This window comes from Thamnophis elegans, chromosome 4 (genome assembly GCF_009769535.1).
Source record: "Thamnophis elegans isolate rThaEle1 chromosome 4, rThaEle1.pri, whole genome shotgun sequence".
Classification (NCBI taxonomy): Eukaryota; Metazoa; Chordata; class Lepidosauria; order Squamata; family Colubridae; genus Thamnophis; species Thamnophis elegans.
In genome coordinates, this window is record NC_045544.1 from 140,570,531 (window position 1) to 140,593,754 (window position 23,224).

The 23,224-nt window shown below is 44.0% G+C and overlaps 1 protein-coding gene across 1 annotated transcript in view; it reads right to left on the reverse strand.

Annotated features, from left to right (window-relative positions):
• Positions 1–2,205: 2,205 nt before the first annotated feature.
• The window catches only part of CPD (carboxypeptidase D), a 46,374-nt gene continuing 25,355 nt past the window's right edge, over positions 2,206–23,224 (reverse strand). The window contains exons 9-21 of the mRNA XM_032215417.1: positions 22,318–22,420; positions 20,018–20,160; positions 18,924–19,093; positions 14,782–15,093; positions 12,983–13,178; positions 12,195–12,336; positions 10,927–11,067; positions 10,677–10,772; positions 10,382–10,446; positions 9,484–9,615; positions 8,387–8,572; positions 6,593–6,692; positions 2,206–4,953 (exon numbers count right to left, since the gene is read on the reverse strand). Coding sequence (XP_032071308.1) covers positions 4,727–4,953; positions 6,593–6,692; positions 8,387–8,572; positions 9,484–9,615; positions 10,382–10,446; positions 10,677–10,772; positions 10,927–11,067; positions 12,195–12,336; positions 12,983–13,178; positions 14,782–15,093; positions 18,924–19,093; positions 20,018–20,160; positions 22,318–22,420 — 2,013 coding nt within the window. The 3' untranslated portion in view covers positions 2,206–4,726. The remainder of the gene's footprint in view (positions 4,954–6,592; positions 6,693–8,386; positions 8,573–9,483; positions 9,616–10,381; positions 10,447–10,676; positions 10,773–10,926; positions 11,068–12,194; positions 12,337–12,982; positions 13,179–14,781; positions 15,094–18,923; positions 19,094–20,017; positions 20,161–22,317; positions 22,421–23,224) is intronic.

Consider the following 23,224-nt stretch of genomic DNA (forward strand, 5'->3'; position numbering starts at 1 on the left):
TGAATGCTCCAACACTGGAAGTTTTTAAGAAGTTGGATAACCATTTGTCTGAAGTGGTGTAGGGTTTCCTGCCCAAGTTGGACTAGAAGACCTCCAAGGTCCCTTCCAACTCTGTTATTCTATTCTATTCTTCTTCATTCTTCTATTCTATTCTAATTCTAAATTCTGTTCTATATTCTGTTCTTCATTTTTATATTCTACTCTACTCTATTCTTCTTCATTCCTCTATCTTCTATTCCTAATTCTTCTACTCTATTCTTCATTCCTGTATTCTATTCTTCTTCATTCCTCTATTCTATTCTTCTTCATTCCTCTAGTCTATTCCTATTCTATTCTTTATGTTCCATCTCTAGGTAGCTAATCACCTGATCGGTTTCATACATCAATGACCTTCCTGCTTTAGAGAACTATGCAGTTAGCCTTTTGCTCCTGTTAGCTGCCTTTGTAACCTCCCATTCTTATTAGTTGCCTTTTGGCATGCAGGAAATAGACCTCATTTCCCCACACGTACGCTTTTACTGATATGATTGCAGATGTCGATCCATGCTTGATCCATCACGCTGGCGCCATTTCCCGGTGCTAGAGAAGAGGAAACCTGGGCCTAGATACCACTTGTTTTTTTTTAAAAAAAATTGCTTTAGCCTTAGTAAAGCCACACCTGGAATCCTGAGTCCAGTTTTGGTCACGTTATAAAAAAAGATGTTGAGACTTTGGAAAAATCAGAGAGAAGAGCAACCAGGATGATGAGGGGACTGGAGGCTAAAACACACGATGAACATTTGAAGGAACTGGACATGGCTGGTCTACTGAAGAGAAGGGCCAGGGGAGACAGGAGAGCATCTTCCAATATTTGAGGGGCTGCCCCAGAGAGGGGGGGGGTGTCAAGCTATTCTCCAAGGCACCTGAAGGCCAGGCAAGGAACAATAATGGATAGAAACTGATCAAGGAGATTCAACCTGGAAATAAGGAGAAATTTCCTCCTTATTTAATCATTTGTTGTTGAAATCCTGGTGCCATATCCTTATAGTATTACTGAAGGTTTTCAAAAAGATATTGGACAGCGATTTATCCGGAGGTATAGGGTCTCCTGCTTGAGCAGAGGGTTGGACTAGAAGACCTCTAAGGTCCCTTCCAGCTGTATTCTGATTGATTGCTTCACCTGGGCCTATAATCATGGTTTTCCCCACCACTGCCTTGTCATGGATGAAGATGTCCCCTATAGAAGGTGTCGATTTTTGGGTTCCTCTTCCCCCAGATCCAAAAGCATTTCCCCAAAAAAGGAAGGGTGAAACACTACAGGCAGTCCTCGACATACAACTATTTGTTTAGCGACTGTTTGAAGTTATGACGGCATTGAAAAAAGTGATTGACGATTGTATTTCACACTGCAGCATCCCGGTAGTCACGTGATCAAAATTCAGACGCTTGGCAATCGGTTCATATTTATGACGGTCACTGTGTTCCCAGGGTCATATGATTGGTTTTGCGACCTTCTGACAAGCCAAGTCCACGGGGAAGGCGGATTCACTTAACTGTCTAATGAAGAATTGCGGTGATTCACTTAGCGTCTGTGTCAAGAAAGGTCACAAGATGGGGCAGAACTCGCTTAGCACCTGACTCGCTTAGCAATAGAAATTCTGGGCTCAATTGCGGCCGTAAAGTGAGGAGGACTACCTGTGCAGATACTCCAGACTGTGCCTCTCGTGATTTTGATGAAAGATTTTGATGTGCTTCTCCGCAGCCACTTTCAGACAAAAGACCAACAAAGGTAAGAAACCAGCCAAAACTCATATACATCCTAAGGTCGTGAGAGCGAATCTGTGGTATATCGTCCACAGGAGGAATGCAGAGCCCTCTCTGTGGGCACGCAAGCTGTCACACCAGCTCAGCTTCACTGCGCATATGTGCAAGCCTCCCGCCAGCCAGTTGATTTTCAGGTCTGTGCCACACATGCGCTGGGTGAAAGCAGATGTGCGTGCATACGCGGGTGTGTGCGGTGTGGCCTGTTTGTGCCCCCAGGAGACTGCAGGGAGGCCTACTAGGCCCAAACGGAGCATGGGGGGGGGTCGCGGTTGCATGCGTGGGGGGGCAGTGGGAGCACAAGGGAGTCGGGAGCGCATTGCATTATTTCAGGTGACGACAAAAAGGTTAGCCATCCCTGTCCTAAGGGGTGTCACTGGTGAAGCTAACAAAAGCAGAGGAAGGGAAGAAACCACAGTAGAGCTTTATACAGATTAGAGCTTAGCATACATTTTTTAAATCAAATACACTTGCAGAAAGAAGAGTTCTTGTTTGACGTACAGACCTTCAAGTTGTCAAGTGACGCTAATCATTCCTAAGTCAAGCCCTTCCTTTCAACATCTACTTCTGAAGGCACAGGACACGGACCCCCTCCCTTCCCCCCCCCCACAAAAAAAATCAAAGTGGCAAACACACGCAGGTAGCTGAAACTTATTCTCCTCCACCACGGAGGCAAACGTTGCCTCTCGGTGTTATACAAAAAAGGGGCAGCCACCTTCTTTTAATTAGAAAATATATATATATATATATGCATAATTACTACCAGAAAGATGCAGCCACCTGGCTTCCACTTCTATCTAGATTTGAACTTGTTATTATACAGTTATTGCTGGCAAATTTAATCCAGAGATGATAAACTGCTTTTCTTTGTTAAATTTTGGACTGGGCTATGAAGAGGGTAACGTACATCCCAATATAGATAAAAGAAACCTGTCCCACAAATCCCCCAAATAGCAGCCAGGGGTTTGGAGTCAAGTTACCCTCCAACTTCATTTCAAAGAAAGCTCTTGTGGGTAAATTGGACCAGAAGCAGCAAAGTTGAATTAAAGCAGAATCATAACCGGGAAAACATCGCTTGAACCTTAGGACAATCTACTGGCATGGATATTCTAAGACAATAACGCTAAAAGACTGAGGCACTTGGTTTTTAGTACTGTATACTTTCTAGCCATTGGGAAGGGGCTAATTAAAGGGACTGAATCCAGAATGAGCGGCTAAAGAAGAATAAAATTAGCACATTTAACTTGATTTTAAAGGTTAAGTCCTACAATTTGTTCTACATCCTAGTACGGTCAACCGCGTAGCCTAAACATTTAGCGTCTTGATAGCTAAAATGTATTATTTATCTGTCGATGAATTTCCTGGGAACGATGACCAGAATCCAACATTTATTATAATGCCCCAGTTTTAAAGTGGGTTTGACATTTCAAAAGGGAATTAAAACTATTTTGAGAAATCCTTGTTAGTACAACCAAGCCTCTGGATAAGCCATCAAAATAAGTCATCGTCCCCATTTCTGGCACGTTTTGTGAGACCAGAAAGAATTTTGAGGAGTCTTGAGGTTAACCTTTGGGATAGTAACGAGAACCAAAATGGATTCTGTAGAATAGATCCAGCTCTTTGGAGGTAATGCAGACAATGTTTTCAACTATATTCTAATCTAACATGTCTTACCTTAATCAAGGAATGGTGGAATTTAATTCCTCCGAGGCATAAACAGGAGAATGATCTCATTAAAGATGGTCTTCTAGTCCAAGACTAGTACTTAAATCAGCTGTACAACAGCTTCCCTCTTGACTCAAACATTTAAGTCCCTCTTTTAACATTTCACACCAAAGTGCTACAAGAATAAAAGGCTAAACTTATACAGCCATATAATGTGAAGAGCTAGTAACCACTGTGCTGCCTTCTTTCCTGAACAAACCCACAACAGTTAAAAAAAAAAGAAGAAGAAGAAGAAGAATCTGAGAACAGCATAATTCCACACAAAATTCAGTCTTGGCAGAAGACTTCATGTTGAAAAGGAAAGAACAAGGCATTTTCCCTGAAAAAGCAGCCGGGTGCTTTCCAAGAACACAAAATGTTCTTCTTATGGAAAGTTATTTTTCTAGACTGGCAGTTTCTAGTCGAACAAACCAGTTCCCTGGATGCTTCCGCAGACTCCAGAAATAAATTACAATACATTTGGCACCAAGCTGAAATTTCAATCTCCAATTAGTACTAAGATTACCAGGAGTTATGCGCCTCCTGCTATTCTAGATACCCAAAGAAAACCAGCAGAAATGCCGTCGCAGGGTCTGTGCAAGGTAAATTCAAATAAGAGTTGTGTTTTAAAAACAACAACAGATGCAACCTCAACGGGAGAGGAAGATCTTCCCGTGTCTCAACATATATTTTCAAAATGGCATCTGCCTCGAAGGCCCGACCTGAAGGAATTTTACTCTCCATAATTAAGAGGATTAAATTTGTTGAGTTTGTTTTTTTTAACGCCTACGTAACCAACTCTGAAAACTGCTCCAGGCAGGCAGGAAAGAAAGTAAGTTCCAACTGTCCATAGGCTGCAGTGGATAAGCAGCTGAGACCAAACCTTGGTGGCCATTGTGTATTTCCCCACCCCCTCAAATAGCATTCTGAAGGTTTTAAAAGGACGTTTTTCAAAGTACTGGACAAGCCAACTGCTTTTCTCTGGCAGCTTCCATGATCGGAGTCTCCATTTTACCCTAAGTTGCCTGAAAAAGCTCCACTTCCGATTCCAAATAGAAGCTCAGGTCCAGTCCGATCTCCTTGTGCATAAAGCAGAAATTGGCCTGGAACCAAGAACTGAGGTTTGGAAGGTCGCGCGTTCTGCGTCCGCTGGCTGGGAACGAGGCTCAGGTTAGCGAAACGTGTCTTGGCAGGAGAAAAACCACCCCCGCCACGGGAAAGATCAGTGTTTGCTGGTGTAAACTGTTTCCTCCTCGGTGTCCGTTTCATCCTGGAACTCGTGGCTCAGGAGTGACTTCTTGGAGCCGGTGGACATCATGCGGATCTCGTCCTCGTAATCGTCGTGGTTCTGCCGTAGCCGGTGGAAGCCATCTTTGTGCCGGTTGGACTTGATGGAGCACACACACCAGATGATGCAGGCTGTAAGGATCACGGCCGACATGGTTGCACCTGAGGGGAGGTAAAGGGAAGACAAAATGCAGAGGCCATAGTCAGATTCAGGCCATGCGCACAAAGGTTAAACATGCTTGCCTGTAATTACCTCAACAGAGATTTAAGAAGGCCCTGAATTTGGAAGCGGAAGGTAATTTTCCTTTTTAAAGACCCCTCACATCTACCAATGCCTGTGAATGCAAAACCAGCTCAGCAACCCAGTGTAGAATTTGCATTTTAGAGCCATGGTGGCACAGTGGTTAGAATGCAGTACTGCAGGCTACTTCTGCCAACTGCTGATTGCTGGCAGTTTGAGTCTCACCAGCTTAAGGTTGACTCAGCCGTCTGCCCTTCCCAAGTCTCTGTAATGAGGACCCAGATGGTTGGGGGCCAATGTGCTGACTCTGTAAAGGGCTTAGAGAGGGCTGTAAAAGTACTGCGAAGTGGTATAGAAGTCTAAGTGTTATTGCTTGGGAGGGAAGGAAGGGAGCCATGGTAGTGCCGCTGTTACAATGCAGTATTGCAGGCTAAACTCTGCCCATAGCCAGGAAATTCAAATCTCACCAGGCTCAAGGTTGACTCAGCCTTCCATGGTGGGTAAAATGAGGACCCAGATTTTTGGGGGCAAGAGGCTGACTCTGTAAACCGCTTAGAGAGGGCTGCAAAAGCACTGTGAAGCAATATATGTGCTATTGCTATTATTGTGATATGGTATGGAAGGAGCATTTTCTGAGCTTTGATGATGCAATGGACTCTGCCCATAGCCAGGAAGTTCGATCCTAACCGCCTCACGGTTGACTCAGCTTTCCATCCTTCCAAGGCCAGTAAAATGAGGATTCAGATTGTTGAGAGCAAGATGCCGTCTGTGTAAATTGCCCAGACAGCGCCGTAAAGCATTGTGAAGCAATATATAAGTCTAAGTGCTATGGCTAAAAGTATGCATTAAATAAATCTAAGCTGTCTATGCCATCAAGGAATGAAAAATCATCACATCAACCCTGCCACACCTGGTCGGGCAGGGAAGGTGTGTTGCAGACCCCATCAGTTAAAGCTTAATTAAAGTTAAAGAATTGAAGAGTTAATTCCAATTGGTGGGGGGCAGGAAGAGGGCCTTTTCTGCCATAGGCGCCACTGTGTTTCTCCCCTCAAAGGTGAGCCAGGCCCACATTCTCCTGGCCTTTTGGAACGGTGTGAAAACATGACTCTGAGACTTTACTTGGGGCTCATATAGGAACATGCAGCTATGGGGCTGATCAGTGCCCCGACAACCCTTCCTTCCCCTGTTAACATAACTTTAACAGTGTTTAATCATCCTTGCCTCCTGTTAAATCTTTAACTTTTATATACCGTTTTTATAGTTTAACATTTTATTGTATGCCGCCCAAAATCTCTCTCTGAGGGAGATGGGCAGTTCAAAAGTGAGAATAAAGAAGTAAGTAAAAGGAATGCTGTATGCAAATGTACAGGAAACAAGCCAAAGGGGAATGGTTTGCCTCCATTCAACTTGCCGTCCAGACAGAAATACCCCTTCCCACAAACAACAACAAACAAACAAACAAACAAACACCCCTTCCCACAAACAACAACAAACAAACAAACAAACACCCCTTCCCACAAAAACAACAACAAACAAAAAACCTAAAACAAAACCACCTACCGGCTACTGTAACCACCAACTCTCTTGGAAGGCCAAAGATCTTGTTGTCGATGTCAAACTGTATGTGCAGGAAGCTGGCCATGTCGTGGCGAACCAGGACCTGAAATGACAAACCACGTGTTTCAACAACTGTTTGGATGCGACTCAGGGCATTCAAGGAATCACGCTAGATGTAAGCAAATCAGCTTGCAGTGAAGCAACTTTCTCACTGCAGAAAAGAGTGTCAGCCCTGACCTCCACTTGATGTGTTTAAAATAGTGTGTGTGTGTGTGTGTGTGTAAATGTGTATGTATGTGTGTGTGTGTATATATATATATATATATCGCTGGCTGGGAAATTCTGGGAGTTGAAGTCCAGACATCTTCAAGTGGCCAAGGTTGAGAAACACTGATATATATACATACATACATACACACAGACACACACACACACACTGTATATGTACTGTTTTCCCAAAAATAAGACCTACTCAGAAAGTAAGCCCTAGCTTGATTTTTACATATAAGCCCTACCCCCCAAATAAGCCCTAATTAATACCCCGCCCTCTCCAGGGTGCATAGGTAAAAATTAAGCTAGGGTGGAGCTGCCCTACTACTTACCTTCAGATAGTTGCAGTTAAGCTTTCCTGAAGGCCTCTGTGGCCATTGGAGGCCTTCGGGAAAGCCTTGCTGGTTGCAGAAGAAATGGGCTGAGGTGTGTGAGAGGGCTGGCTGCAACTATCTGAAGCCAAAGAAGTTCCTGAAGGCCTCTTGACAGTGAAAAGGAGGGGGGGGGAATGAGCGCAAGTGAGATGAGTCAGTGGACACCCCCCCCCAAAAAAAGAACTACTGTATATACTCGAGTATAAGCCTAGTTTTTCAGCCCACTTTTTGGGCTGAAAAAAGCCGCCTCGGCTTATACTCGAGTCAGTGAAAAATTTGCCTGAAATGGAGGAGAAAAAGGGGCGGGGCCATGCCGCTGGGTGACACTCGTGAATGGCCCAGTGCCCCTGTGAGTTTCCCCTCCCTCTGTGTCAGTTTGCCGCGCAGCGCGCACCGCACCATCCCCCCTCCTCACGTTCTAATGTAATGCAGGGCTGTCTTACGATTCCCCTTCCTCCCCCTCCTGCCGCTCTGCAACGATGTCCCACCTCCTCCTTGTTATGGCAAGCAGCCACATAGCGATGTCCCACCTCCTCTGGTACAGTGATCCAATGATCGGAATCACTGTGCCGTGTGTCATAGGAGGCGGGACATCGCTCCCGCGGCTGCACGGGACATCATCATCACAGCGGGACATCAGCATCATGAGGTGAGTGAAGTATTTCATTGAATACACCGCTAGTTTACTGTTTTTCTTTGAAATAAATATTCAAAAACATTATTGGTATCTATTTTTATTTTTGAAATTTACCGGTAGCTGCTGCATTTCCCACCCTAGGCTTATACTCGAGTCAATAACTTTTCCAGTTTTTTGTGGTAAAATTAGGTGCCTCGGCTTATATTCGGGTCGGCCTATACTCGAGTATATACGGTAAGACCTGGTGCCTTTTTTGATGGAAAAAACAATATAAGACAAGGTCTTATTTTTGAGGATATATATTTATTATTTTTGAGGTGCAGGAGGTGGTGAGCGTAGTCCCCTCATGGCTGCTGCTGGGTTGCAATATTTTCGGGGAGGGCTTATTTTAGCCCATGCGCTCAAAAGGCCTATTGGGCTTATTATCCGGGGAGGTCTTATTTTCAGGGAAACAGGGTATATATGTATACAGACACACACACACACCACGCCAAAACAAAAAGGCTTTCCCCATACCTGGACATGCTGCTGCTGATAGCCTTCCGCTATAGCATGGATCTTGTGATAGCCTGGAGCCAGAAGCACATGGAAATAGCCGCTTTCTTTGGTGCACACTTTTATCCCTTCGTTGAACACAATTTGGGCTTTGGACACTGGCCGGCCGTGCTTGTCTCTGACAAAGCCATATACGCCTTTGTGAACCTGAAAGGTGGGTGGGTGGGTGGCGGGGCAGGGAAACAGGGCGGAAAACACAATTGCAATTTCTATGAAACACATCCCGCGTAATCCTTGTATGCACATACGCATTTTCTTTTTTCTCAGAAAATTTTCATTTTTTAATTCTCTCACATACCATTTTAAGTATACATTCACATAATTCTTCTTTTTCTTTACATTTGTCATTCTTATACTTTTCTTATTCCATGTAATAGGTTATAATACACAGTTTGGGTTGCTTTATTTACCATCCCTTCCTCCTTTTGCAACACCACCTTATTTTCCCTTTCTTTTCTCCCTCCCTCCCTTCTCTACTTCCTTCCTTCCGCCTCTCCTTCCCCTTCCTTCTTCCCTTACCTCTCCCCTACTCCTACTCTTCCTCTCCCCATTCCTACCCTCTCCTTCTTTCTCTCCCTTCCTTCCTCCTCTCCTTCCCCTTCTTCCCTTGCCTTTCTCCTACTCTTCCTCTCCCTTCTATCCTCCTCTCCTTACCTCTTTCTTCTTTCCCCCATCTTCTTTTCATTCTCTCCTCCTCTCTCTCTTTCTTTTCTATCATTGTAGGTGTCTCTTTCAGGTCTCAGTTTATGTTTCCTTGGGATGGACATATGCATTTCCTTGTGTATGGAAGGAGACAGTCTTCGACTTAAGAACAACTGAACAGGATTTTGGTTGTTAAGGCATTGCGGTTCTAATCGAATCACCAGGTGAGCAGATTCAATTTTTCTGAATGTTTTTTATGATGGTTCTTAAGTCAGTCTCCACAAGTTTCTATTTATCTATCCTGCGGCACTTTTCGGTGCCATTGTAACTTGGTCACTAAATGGTCACTAAATGAACTGTTGTTAAGTCAAAGACTTCCTGTAATTGACATCCAGCGACAGTTCATCAAAACTCACCTCCACCAGCATACTGAGAAGAGATTTCTTATTCTCTGTCCACAGAGTATGGAGTTGGCCTGCACTTGGAAAGTAACAGCAACCGGTGTACACTGTGATCTCTGGGCATTGCCCGTATGTGACACTGAAATCCTGGAGAAATAAATAAATAAAAGGGTTTGGGTCAAGGGTCAACAACCTGTGGCTCTGGAGCCGCATGTGGCTCTTTCATCCCTCTGCTGCGGCTCTCTGTTGCCAGTTGGTAAAAGGACGCCATGCTAGGAGGAGACTCTATGGTGGGGAGGAAAAAGGACGCCGCCCTAGGAGGAGACTCTATGGTGGGGGAACCAGACTGCCGGTTGACTCCAGAATTGAACGGGGGGCTTCTGGTTAGGACATTTGTGGCTCTTTGAGTGTTTTTAAGGTTGCTGATCCCTGGTTTGGGTCAAAAGACCCCTTTTTAAAAAAGCCCCAGTCAGCAAAAGATTACAGATAGTCCTCGACTTATGATCCACAATTGAGCCCAAAATTTCCACTGCTAAGTGGAAAATTTCCATTAAGTCAGTTGTGCCCCATTCTACGACCTTTGTTGCCATGGTTGTTAAATGAATTCAATGCAGTTGTTGAATTAGTCACACAGTTGATAAGTGAACCATTGACTTTGCTTGTCAGAAGGTCCCAAAAAGGGGATCACATGACCCCGGGACACGCCAACCGTCATAAATATGAGCCAGTTGCCAAGCGTCTGAATTCTGATCACCTGATCATGGGGATGCTGCAACGGCTGTAAGTATGAATCATAAGTCACTTTTTTCAGTGCTATTGTAACTTCAAACAAGTCAAGGGCTCCCTGTATTGGTAACCTTGATTAATTATGCAGTCTGCATGATGAGCACCAAAATAACCATCTAGGAAATACCTTCATGCTGCCTAGATGGCTGTGCCACTGTGCTCCGAGCAACACACCTCCCGGGATGTTCTCATCTGCAAAAGAACCAGAAATCAGCAATCCTTTACTTTATTTCATCCCATTTTCAATCCCACCCGTTATACTTGCAGTTCTATTTTGCAATCCAGAGTTGGCTCACAGCCACTAGCCCCAAATGCTTTAGGACAGGGGTCTCCAACCTTGGCAATCGGGGAATTCTGGGAGTTGAAGTCCACCAGGCTTAAAGTTGCCAAGACCCCGGCTTTAGGACGTTGTAGGCACATACCTGATTTGTTTGGACAGTTCGGCTGTCCTAGGTGCATCGTAGGATGGTTGTTTGCATAGATGGAAGCCAAATGTTTCAGAGTTTCCTTATTTTCCACTAAAAACAACAAATCAAAAACAAACCGGTCATATTTCTTTTTAGAATGTTTGGGGGGGGGTGGTGCAATCAAGGACCAAAGCAGTATGAAGAGCCAGTCTGAAAAGATGTTTTGCAAAGCCCCAGGAAAGGGGGGGGGGGGGAATCAGCTCACCTGTCTGCACTGGTTTGTCATAAGGGTAAGTAACGAGGAGGGACCCTCCGTCTAAGGCAACGGAGAGGCTGAAGTCCTGCTTCTGTATCAGGTTCTCCATGATGGCTTTTGTTTCGGGTTCTCTTGCTACGGAGGAATTGCCTAACGGAAGAATCAAGGGATTTTTCACAGTAAGAGAGACAGCCTCGTCCATTCAACTTTGAGGTAAATGCACCGCACAATGTCTGATTGGTGCAGAACTATGTTAATCTGATTGCTGTTTCAGTCTGTGGGATCCTTGGTGCTCTCCAAACATGGCCGTTTGTTTGGGGATGTTTGGTTACCTGACCAGGTATCATCTTCAGTGCTAAAAGGGAGGGGGGTTGTGGAATGTATGAGAGGAGAAGGACGACAAATGATGATGATGAAGGGGAAGAAGATGAAGGAGAAGGAATGATGATGATGGAGGAGGAGGAGGAGGAGGAGAAGAAGAGAGGAGGAGGAGGAGGACTGTGCTCTCTGTTTATATACAGTAGCTTGCAATGCCTGTGTATGTGTGTTTGTTTATGTGTGTTGTGTTCTTTGAATATGCTGTTGTTTATTTCTGTTTTATTTCTTGATTGTTCCTTGGCTGTTAATCCCTGCTTCTCTGGGTGCTGATTGCAGGTGACTGCTGATGACAACGCTCTAAACAATGAACAACCAATGCTGTGAAACTACCATCTCAGACATATAACCCAGCAGTAAACAACAGCCTACTCAAGGAGTAAACAACCAGTCCACAATCTTTGACAGGGCAAGCTAAGATACATAATCAGAGAGCCCACCCCACTCCCTTCTATCACTCAAGATGTTATAAGTTGGATAACTGAACGTCTTCAAGAAAACCACCAGGCTCAGATAGCAGCCAGGATTTCACACCTGTGTTGTGTTTTATTGCTATTATTTCCATCTGCATGAGAACCCACTGGCTATGCAACTCTGGGTGACTAACAGAGGGTTAAAATACATAAAGCAACAGAAATTCTTAAAAACACATTATGCAGGAGTCAACTTATGTTCAAAACATTAAATAAAACATATAAATTGAATAAACAAACCACTGGTAAGACATTGAAGCACACCAGAGGGGGAAAAAACCACTGAATTACATGTAAGAACAAGTGATACGTGATTAATCTCAACATGCTAAATAAAACAAATAACCAAGGAATCAGAAGCATGGAACATTCTGTCTTCCCTTGTGCAAACAAAGGGCAGAAAGGAACACATTAACCTGCTTGTCTTACTTGCGAAATCTGTGTCCAGATCTTTGCCGTTGGCATTGGTCTGTCCCAGTTTGGAGGTACAGTCGCCTTCAGTCGCCTGGGCAATCTCACGCCCATCTGGATTTAGGGCTGGTACAATCACTATCCTTGTCTTTTCAATCAACTGGGGGGAAAAACAGCCAACACAAAAAAATAAACCAAAATTGTATTTGCACAACATTGGAAAAACGAGGAAACACCTACGGAAGAAGATATAATTTAAAAAAATATTGTGCTGTGCAGAAATGGACAGATTAACACTGTGATAAAAAGAAAAGAAAAAGAAGACACAGAATATTTTCTAACTTGGGACTTGTGGTATTAAACCTCGTAGGGGGTAGGGTGGGAATGTCGTCCACGGACTCACTTCACTTGTGCGCATTGCACCCGGCCTCCTTTTCGCTGTCAGAGCCTTCAGGAACTTCTGCCGCCAGCAAGGATTTCCTAAAGGCCTCTGCAGCCAGTTACAGAACTCCAGATCAATCTGGAGCTCTGTTATCGGCTACAGAGACCTTCAGGAAAGCCTTGCCAGATGTAGAAGAAATGGGCCGAGGTATGTGAGGCCTAGCTGCAACTATCTAATGGTAAGTAATAGGGCAGCTCCACCCCCCCCACCCTAGCTTAATTTTTACCCGTGCACCCTGGAGTGGGTGGGCGAGGTCTTAATTAGGGCTTATTTTGGGGATAGGGCTTATATTGGACTTATTTTTGGGGTAGGTCCTATTTTGGGGGAAACACGGTAGATGCTTCCAAACATGCAGGTCACCCACCTTTGTGATAGCCGTGTTCTTTTTGTAGTTCATGCAGAGGAACTCTGCCAGAGCCAGGAGGAGCTCGGTACCGACCGGGGCGTTACCATGGATGCCAGCAACAAAACGGATCTTCGGCTCTTCTGGCTCAGACTGGTTGGGTTTGTTAGAGATTTCCAGGGACCATATGTGACGAAACTCCCGACTTTGGCCCAAGCTGCCAAAATAAAATAAAAAAGAATAGAAGTCTATTGGCTGCTTTTTAAAAATAGAAATGGCTATTTTGGGCTGCCTTTTCATTTTGCAGGTCAAAAATAACATTTCTAGGAATGCTGTGACGTTTATAGTAAGATATCGGCACGGCAACTACCTCCCACCTGAAGGACCTTGAGATTGCTCCATGGGGAAAGAGCAACATAACTCCAGCAAACGACCGTTGACTTACCTGAACGGTCCTTCTATGTGCGCTGCAAGGGGAAGAAGCGCACAGGAGAATGGAGAGTTTTTCCAGCTACTTTTTAGATCACTCAAGCTAAAAAAATATTACTTTAAAATTGTATGATAGCAACAGCTCTGAGACTCATATACTTATATACCACTTCACAGTGCTTTATTAGCCGTCTCCAAGTGCTTTACAGAGTTTTGCCCCCAACAACCAGAGTCATTTTACCAACCTTGGAAGGTCAGAAGGCTGAGTCAACCTGGAGCTGGTCAGGATCGAACTCCTGGCTGTGGGCAGAGTTAGCTTGCAATATGCCACTCTAACCACTACACCACCATGGCATGATTTAAGCTTCTCATAAGTTTATTGCTTTTTTAATTCATCCCATCTCCCACACCATTTTGCAGACTACAGGAACCATTTGCACCACTCAGGTGACCTTGAGGACACAGATAAATTTCCTAGTGCTTCAACGACCCTCTAAAAGGATGCAAATGACCAGCTGTCTGCAAGGAGTAGAAATCCATCTATTCCCCACCATCCAGCCAGAGCTGAAGAAGCTTCTTGGATGGGAAGGGAAATGTTTTCAAAAGAAAAAACAACGAAGTCCAGCTGCACCTTTGGGACAAGCGTGACCTGGCTGACAGAGAATCTCTACCGACTTTTAGATGCAGAATCTTTTTTAGAATGGCAGACACACCCACCCTGGACCGCATTGATCCATGAGGTCATTTTCTTTTGAACTTTCTTTCAGGAACATATCTGTATTGTAATGTTTGTTGTAATGTTTATTACACTTGTATGCCGCCCTATTCCTGAGGGACTCAGGGAGGCTAACAAACAAGGTGGGGAAGGGGAGAAATACAAAAAACAAACAAGGACAAAAACAATACAAAAAACAGCATAAAAACAACACAACAGTCACAACAATTCGAGTGGAGCTGGGAACTCATCAGCCCCAGGCATGCCGGAACAGGCAGGTCTTAATAGCTTTGCGGAAAGCCTGAAGGGTGGTGAGGGTCCGAATCTCCATGGGGAGATTGTCCCAGAGGGCCGGAGCAGCCACAGAGAAGGCCCTCCCCCGAGGGGTCGTCGACATTGACTAGCGCAGTGTTTCTCAACCTTGGCAACTTGAAGATGTCCGGACTTCAACTCCCAGAATTCCCCAGCCAGCATTCGCTGGCTGGGGAATTCTAGGAGTTGAAGTCCGGACATCTTCAAGTTGCCAAGGTTGAGAAACACTGCGCTAGCGGATGGTATTCGGAGGAGGCCTAATCTGTGGGATCTAATGTGACTTAATCTAATGTGACTTGTGGGATCTGTGACTTAATGAGGGTGGTTTTCCAGAATGTAAGTGTCTCCAAACACTGTCACGTACCTAACAAGAGTTGTGATTTCTGGATAATTCAAATTCAAGCCTCTGAGGAACATAGACAGATCATTGTAGGCACGGTAACGCGAAGGCTGAACGTCGGCGGAAGAAGCCAAGAGGAGATGTTCCAAGCCATTCTCTGCGGAGAGGTCCTTGATCAGGGTTTCTAACTCCTTGGTGAGCGGCCCGTTGGAGTCCACCAGGCTCACATGCGGTGCTGACCCTTCTTCAACTTTGGGGCCTTTTCGACTCAAAGTAAAGTTGACTTGTGCGGCATGGTCCTCTTCCACTTTGACCATCTTTGCCTCCGAGTTATACCTTCCAGAAAAAAACAGGAAGAAAAACAGGTGAGAACAGGAAGGAAAGAAATGCAGTTCATTCTGTCGGAGGTAATAATACCAAGCTTTGCCAGACCTAACAGAAAGTCCTTGATTCACAACTACAATTGAGCCCAACATTTCTGTTGCTAAGCGAGACAGTTGTGAAGTGAATTTTGTCCCATTTTACAACCTTTTTGCTACAGTTGGTAAGTGAATCGTGACAATTGATAGGTTAGTAACATGGTTATTAAGTGAATCTGACTTTCCCCAATGACTTTGCCTGCCAGAAGGTCGCAAAAGGGGATCAGGTGATCCCTGGACATTGCAATGGTCATAAATATGAGTCAGTTGCCAAGCATCCAAATTTTGATCACATGACTGTGGGGATGCCGCAACAGTCATAAGTGTGAAAAAACAGTCATAAGCCACTTTTTTCAGTGGCATCTTAACTTCAAACGGTCACTAAATGAATGATTGTAAGTCAAGGACTACTGTACCTGTATCACAGTAAGTATCATTACCAAATCTAACCAGTTATTGAGGCCTAGGCTGATATGGCAACTCGGAATTTGGCAGGCTATGATGTTCCCATGTTCTTAAATCATTAATACTGCAAAAATTAAGCCACTTCATTTAAATTTTACTTTAGTTTAATTGCAGGTGACCTTAATAATAATAATTACTCCTTGCAGACATACAGGTAATTCTTGATTTACAACAGTTCATTTGGTGGCCATTCGAAGTTATACCGTCGCTGAAAAAAGTGACTTATGACTGTTCTCACACTTACGACCGTTGCATCATCTCCAGGGTCACATGATTTATATTGAGACGCTTGGCAACTAACTCATATTTATGACGATCGCAGTTCACGTGATCCCCTTTTGCGACCTTCTGACAAGCAAAGTCAGTGAGGAAGCCAGAGTCACTTAACAACCGTGTTACTAATTTTAAAACTGCAGTGATTCACTTGTAACAACGTAGCTAGGAAAGTCATAAAATGGAGCAAACTCACTTAACAAATGTCTCGCTTAACAACATAAATGTTGGGCTCAATTGTGATCCTAAGCTGAGGACTGCCCGCATTCATTTTACTTAGTATTCTTTACAAACTGAGGCAGTTGAAGCATTCTGATGCAAACCTCATGAAGCAGAACCACGCAAAGAAAAGAGATGCTTCTTAACCCCCACCTCCATGTTCTCTAATTTCCTTTATGTAATTCAAACAGTAATAATGGCTGTAACTGCTCCTACTTGCTGAGGCACATACCATACTTCCACCTACATCTTACCACTGCTTATGAAACCACATCCTTTCTGACTTTTAACATGGGGAATGAAAGTTGCAGCATTATGGCCAGAGCTGCTGTTTTGAATAGACCGAGAAGACAAGACATGCTGGCTGGGGAATTCTGGGAGTTGAAGGTGCCATGTCTGGAGACCACTGCACTATAGTATAGCAGGAAGCTGACTCCTGTCACTTCAGACCTCTGGCACACTTGTGACAGAATAAATCTCCAAAGTCTTAGGCAAAATTACCTTCCTCTCAGTTGCTCTCTCCTTGTTTCAAGCGAAGATGCCGGAGCCTGGCTTGCTTGAAAAATGAAGTTAAATCTTCCATTTCCCAAGGGTGCTTTTTTTTCAGGAGGCAACTCGACTTTGTTTTTCTTTGAAGACATTTCACTTCTCATCCAAGAAGCTACTTTCCTATCACAGGAAAGCGGGGAATGGAAGGATTTATACTCCTTACTCCAGTGTTAGCATTTTGCTGGTCATTTGCATCCTTTTAGAGAGTCGTTGAGGCCATTTGGAGGTTTATCTGGGTCCTCAGATACACCTTTGCACCTGAGTCATGCAAATGGTTCCTGTAGTCTGCAATTTCCCCCTCCCGCTCTAGAAATCCATTCTTTGGGACAACCTTGACCTGGATGAGGGAGAATCTCTACAGACTTTCAGCTACATAATTTGGGATGAAGACCCTTTGAATGGTTGTGGGAGTAGGAATGGAGTTTCAGAGAAAAATTGCAGAATACAGGAACCATTTGCATCACTGTAGTGACCCTGAGGACACAGAGAAACCTCCAAGTGCTTCAACGACCCACTAAAAGGATGCAAATGACCAGCTGTCTGCAAGGAATATAAATCCTTCCATTCCACACTATCCAGTCAGAGTTGAAGAAGCTTCTTGGATGAGAAGCGAAACGTCTTCAAATGAAAAAAACAAGAAAGTCCAGTGGCCTCCTGAAAAAAGCACCTTTGGGACAACACCCGACCGGGACAATGGAGAATCTCTACAGACTTTTAACCCTTCCATGTTTTTTTAAAAAAAAATCCCACCAATTTTCATCTTGCTTTTCATAGAAATCTGAGCTAAAAAAAAACCTGCTTTAAAATGTTTGCGGTTTTTCTCTTGGGCAAGAGTGATGAGCTGCTTGTTGTCTACATTTCTTCTTTGAGATGGCGTACAGTTAAGATATTTCAAGAGCCTGAGCTGTGCAGGATTAAGAGGCTTCTTCCCAAGCTTCTAAATGTTCTAAATCTGAGTTAAGAGGAGACTTAGTTCAGTCATTACTTCTTCCTTGCGACCGCCGGAGGGGAACTTTTACTAGGACTCTTTGCCAATCATCGCTTTTGTAAACTCCTGCCTGGTCATCAGTGATCGTATCCAGCCACCTTGTCACAGGCCTCTTATTTTGCCTTTAACCTTTTCAAGTGCAAGACGGTTCTCAATTTATGACTACAATTGAGCCCAATATTTATGTTGCTGAGTGAGACATTTGTTAAGTGAGTTTTGCCCCATTTTACGACTTTTCTTGCCACAGTTGTTAAGTGCATCGCTGCGGTTGTTAAATTAGTAACACAGTGGTTAAGTGAATCTGGCTTCCCCTTTTGACTATTGCTTGCCAGAAGGTCGCAAAAGGAGATGACATGAGCCCGGGACATTGCAATGGTCATAAATATGAAACATCAGAGGAGCATGGGGACAAAGGACAAAACTGTGAAAAATGGTCCTAAGTCCCTTTTTTCATTGCTGTTGTAACTTTGGTCACTAAATTAATTGTTGTAAGTTGAGGACTACCTGTACCTACAATTCCTGCAACAATAAGCTGAAAAATAGCAGCATCTTTTTCTCTCTGTAGCGAAGAGGTGATTTACCGTATTTTTCAGAGTATAAGATACACTCCCCCCGCCACTAAAAGAGGTTGAAAATTTGGGTGCGTCTTATACACCAAATGTAGTCCTGCCCACCTGCTGGCCCCCACGCTTTGTCCTCTGCCTCCTAGCAATTTGCCTCCTTGCAGCAAACAGCCTCTTTCAGTTTCAGCTTCAGCACAGCTTGATTAGCACAAGCAGCTGATTGTCAGCTGTTTCAGGCTGCAGGGATTGCCATTGCCTAGAGTTGCCTCCGTATGACCCATTTTTGGCCCCCGCGCACCCCATTTTCTGCCCATTCTGATCCCTGCCGCCCCAAAACAGATGGAAAAAGGGACACGCGGAGGCTGAAAACAGGGTGCGCAGAAGAAGCAATAGGCAATGGCAATCCCTGCAGCCTGAAACAGCTGATCGTTGGGAGGCCGATCCAACCAACCATCAGCTGCTTGTGCTAATCAAGCTGTGCTGAAATTGAAAGTGAAACTTGCTGTTTTTGCTGCAAGGAAGCAAATTGCTGGGAGGCAGAGGCAGATTTATTTTTCCCTCCTGAAAAGCTAGGTGCATCTTATACTTCAGAGCGTCTTATACTGAAAAATACGGTAACTCCAGCGCTTTTACAAAGAGCCCTCAGGTGAAAACGACAAATATTAGAGAATCGAAAGCCGTGTGGCTTACCCTCGGGCAGATGCGGTGATCTTGTACGTCCCTGGAGCCAGCAGGCGCCAATAATCCCCGGCTTTATAGGTGGAGACAGGGTGGTCAATGCTGGCAATGCCGATGGTGGCGTTCAAGATGCCTCGTCCATCCATGGCATCCAAAACAAACCCACTGACACCTTGGTGGACCTAAGTGAAGAGAGATGGATGAAGTGTGCAGCAGAGACTCCGTTAGACTTTGATCCGCCTCCCCAAACCCATGAAAACACAAGAGCCAGATAGACGAGTGCAGAGAAGACCAACAAAGATGATTAGGGGACTGGAGGAAGAATGGCTGCTGGAATTGGGTATGTCTAGTCTAGTGAAAGGGACGCGGGGGCTCAGTGGCTAAGACGCTGAACTTGTCAATCAGAAAGGTCAGCAGTTCGAATCTCTAGCGCCGCGTAACGGAGTGAGCTCCCGTGACTTGTCCCAGCTTCTGCCAACCTAGCAGTTCGAAAGCAAGTAAAAAATGCTAGTAGAAAAACAGGAACCATTTTGGTGGGAAGGGAACAGTGTTCCGTGCGCCTTCGGCGTTTAGTCATGCCGGCCACATGACCACGGAGGCGTCTTCGGACAGCGCTGGCTCTTTGTCTTTGAAATGGAGATGAGCAGCGCCCCCTAGAGTTGGGAACGACTAGCAGATATATGCGAGGGGAACCTTTACCTTTAGTCTAGTGAAAAGAAGGACTGAGGGGGGGGGGCATGATTTCAGTCTTTGGGTATTTGAGGGGCTGCCCCAAAGAAGAGGAGATCCACCTATTCTCCAAAGAACCAGAAGGCAGGACAAAAAGCAATAAATGGAAACTAACCAGGAAGAAAACCAACCTAGAACTGAGGAGAAATTTCCTGACAGTTAGAACAATTAATCAATGGAACAGAAGTTGTGGGTGCTCCATCTTTGGAGGATTTTAGGCAGAGATCGGACAGCCATTTGATTGAAATGGCTCTCCTGCTTGGACTAGAAGACCTCCAAGGTCCCTTCCAACTCTCTCATTATTATTTTTTCCTTATGCAGTATGCAGCAGCATAGGTGAGCATCACTTAATCGCGCGGAGCAGCAAATCACCTTACCTGCTTGATAAACTGCAGCAGAGACCGGCGGTTCTTCTCCCAGTATTTTGGCAATTCTTCTGCCATGGGGTATTTGATACAGCCCAATTCAATAGTCACCTCAAAGCAATTGGAGTTGAGGTAATTCCAATCCTGCATGCCTCCTGAAACGAGCATTATTGGAAGGGAAATCAACGGCTTATGCTTTGCAGCAGGAGAATAAAGGAAATTAATCCCACAGAGGTGAAATCCTAACCAGAAAACTTGGAGGTTGTGGAACAAAATACAGGTAGTCCTCGACTCACGGCCATAATTGAGCTCAAAATTTATGTTGCTAAGCAAGGCAGGTGTTAAATGAGTTCCTCCCTATTTTACAATCTTTCTTGCCACCATTATTAAGTGAATCACTGCAGTTACTAAGTTAGCAATGCAGTTGTTAAGGGACTCTGACTTCCCCCATTGACTTGGCATGTCAGAAGGTCGCAAAAGGGAATCAAGTGACCCCGGCAGACTGCAGCCGTCATAAATGCGAGTCAGTTGCCAAGCGTTTGAATTTTCATCACGTGACCATGGGGATGCTGCAATGGTTGTAAATGTGGGGAAAGTTCATAGGTCACTTTTTTCAGTGCCATTGTAACTTTGAACGGTCATTAAAAGAATGATTGGAAGTCAAGGACTACCTGTAAAGCAAGAGGTCATTTTAGGGAAAGGAGTTTGAAAGCAGAATCGTTTTCAACTACACATACTGCTCCCAAAGTAGCAGTACAGGTAGTCCTCGACTTACAACAGTTCATTTAGTGACCGTTCTGAAAAACAACACTGAAAAAGTGACTTATGACTCGTATTTATGATGGTTGCAGGGTCACATGATCCCCTTTTGTGGCCTTCTGACAAGCCAAGTCAGTAGGGGAGCATGATTCACTTAACGACCAGGTTACTAACTGATCAACTGCAGGGATTCAGTTAACAACTGTGGCAAAAAAGATTGTGAAATGGGCCAAAACTCACTTAACCATTGTTTCACTTAACAGCAGAAATTTTGGTGTCAGCTGTGGCCGTAAGTTGAGGATTAGCTGTACTTTTTTATATCAGTAGTACTGAATTAAATTCTGGGAAATAAGGACCAACCTAAAGTAGAAAAAAGACTTTAAAAAAGATGCCGAATAGAGAACAGAACTGTTTTCTTAAAAATACCTGTGCTTAACGGTAGGAGGCAGTATTTATTTATTTTTTTAAAAATGGAACTCAAAAGGAATGTAGTTGGAACACTATGTCGTTTCCTCATTAAATGCTGGCTGTGTTCACATACTGTGTAGACCTGGATTTTTAAAAAAATTCTGGTTTGGAAACTGTAAGGGAATTTTTTTTATGTGCACCTTTGTTTTTTAATAAAGGCCTATTTACCTGCACTATCCTGTATATTAAGGGCTGAAGGGCCTGAAATAAAATCAATGTTAATCCGAGTGCTGAAATTGTGACCTTTAAATATGTCAAAATGGTGCTTTGCAACACTGATAGTTGCTTAGCTTGCAAAATGTTACGGACGAAGAGGAAGTGTGCTCTTAAAGTACATATAAAAATAGCCATGTTGCAACATTTAGTTAGGTTGGAGGAATGGATAAACTAGCCCCGTTACTATGCTCAATGGCAGAATCCTGGAAGTAATGTGATTTTGAGGTATATAATGAAATGTTGAATAATGGGAGGGGGCCAATTGGCCTCAAACCCCCCCCCCTTTTGACTGCTTGTCCAATTGACCCTCATTGCAATGTGATTAATGTAAGTGACTTATGTTTGCTATGCTTTACATTCTAATAAACCTCTGAGATGCTTTATGGTGTGTGTTGTCTGTTCAATTGTTATTAAGTGCAGCTATGTTCAATAATTAGGTTTTTCCCCCTCTGACCACACATAGAACAAGCAAATAACCATTTGTGATGGGCAAAGCAGTTCAAAGGAAGTGTTCCAAACTCAAAGCTCCCAATCTCAAAGTCAAAACTGTTTTGATGTTAAAAAACAACTACATTTTTCACAGCCCTCATCATGGCTGGCTTACAAGGAAAAATTCTTCATCTTGAGAAACACAGAACAATCCAAAGAGGATCTCAGGTCTTATTTTCACACATAAAGCCCATAGATGTCAGTTAGACTTATATACCGCTTCATAGGGCTTTCAGCAGTACTGCACCCTAACCACTGTGCCACCTCGGCTCTGTATTGATGAGCCGAGGTGGCGCAGTATATATATATATAGATGTTGTTGTTCCTCCCCCGCCCCGCTGCCCCCCCCCAAACAAACATTTCCGGCATTTATGCTTTACCTGGGACATTATACCAATCCGCTCCGTTAGTGATGCCACGAGGAAAATACTCATCAGGATATATGTTGTCGCACGGATGGCCCTGGAACATTTCCACATTCTCCTGAAAGAGCAGAATTCGAATTTGGGTTCATGCCGCTTATTCTTACATTACGCTTGAAATCACAGAGCAACTCTATCATGCAACGAGTTTTTGTTTCTTTATGAGCAGTAGTGTGAAATAACAGATCACAGGAAGTTCCTTGTGCTCTCATGTTATAAAAAAGCTAAGCAGGCTAAACCTGTTCAACACCTGGAAGGGAGACAACCGGGAAATCCCAGGGCTTTGTGCTAGACTGAGAAGTTGTAAAGCGTGCCAGATGGAAAAGGTCAGGCGCTCAAGGAAAACAATATATGTGGATGTGACCGACGTCAGCAGCACCTTATCTTGACCCCAAAGAGACTGAGCTTACGTATTCTTAAATTCAGACTGGAAAAATCCAAGTCTTAAGTCATTATGGATTTTTTTTTAATATCACTTTTCAGCTTCCATCTAAACAGGGTACAAGTACTGGTAAGTAGTTTGTGAATGATTAATTCTAAACCTCCCTTTTTTTCCCTTGTGGATGGTACAGGTAGTCCTCAGCTTATAACAGTTCATACAAAATTACAAACAGCACTGAAAAATTTGACTTATGACCATTTTTCACACTTACAACCTCTGCAGCATCCTCATGGTCATGTGATCAAAATTTGTGTATTTGGCAACTGATATTTATGACGGTTGCAGGGTCTCGACCTTCTGACAAGGAAAGTCAATGGGGAAGCCAGGTTCACTTAACAACCGGGTTAATAACTTATCAGTTGCAGTGATTCACTTAACGACTGTGACAAGAAAGGTCGTACAATGGGGCAAAAGTCATTTAAC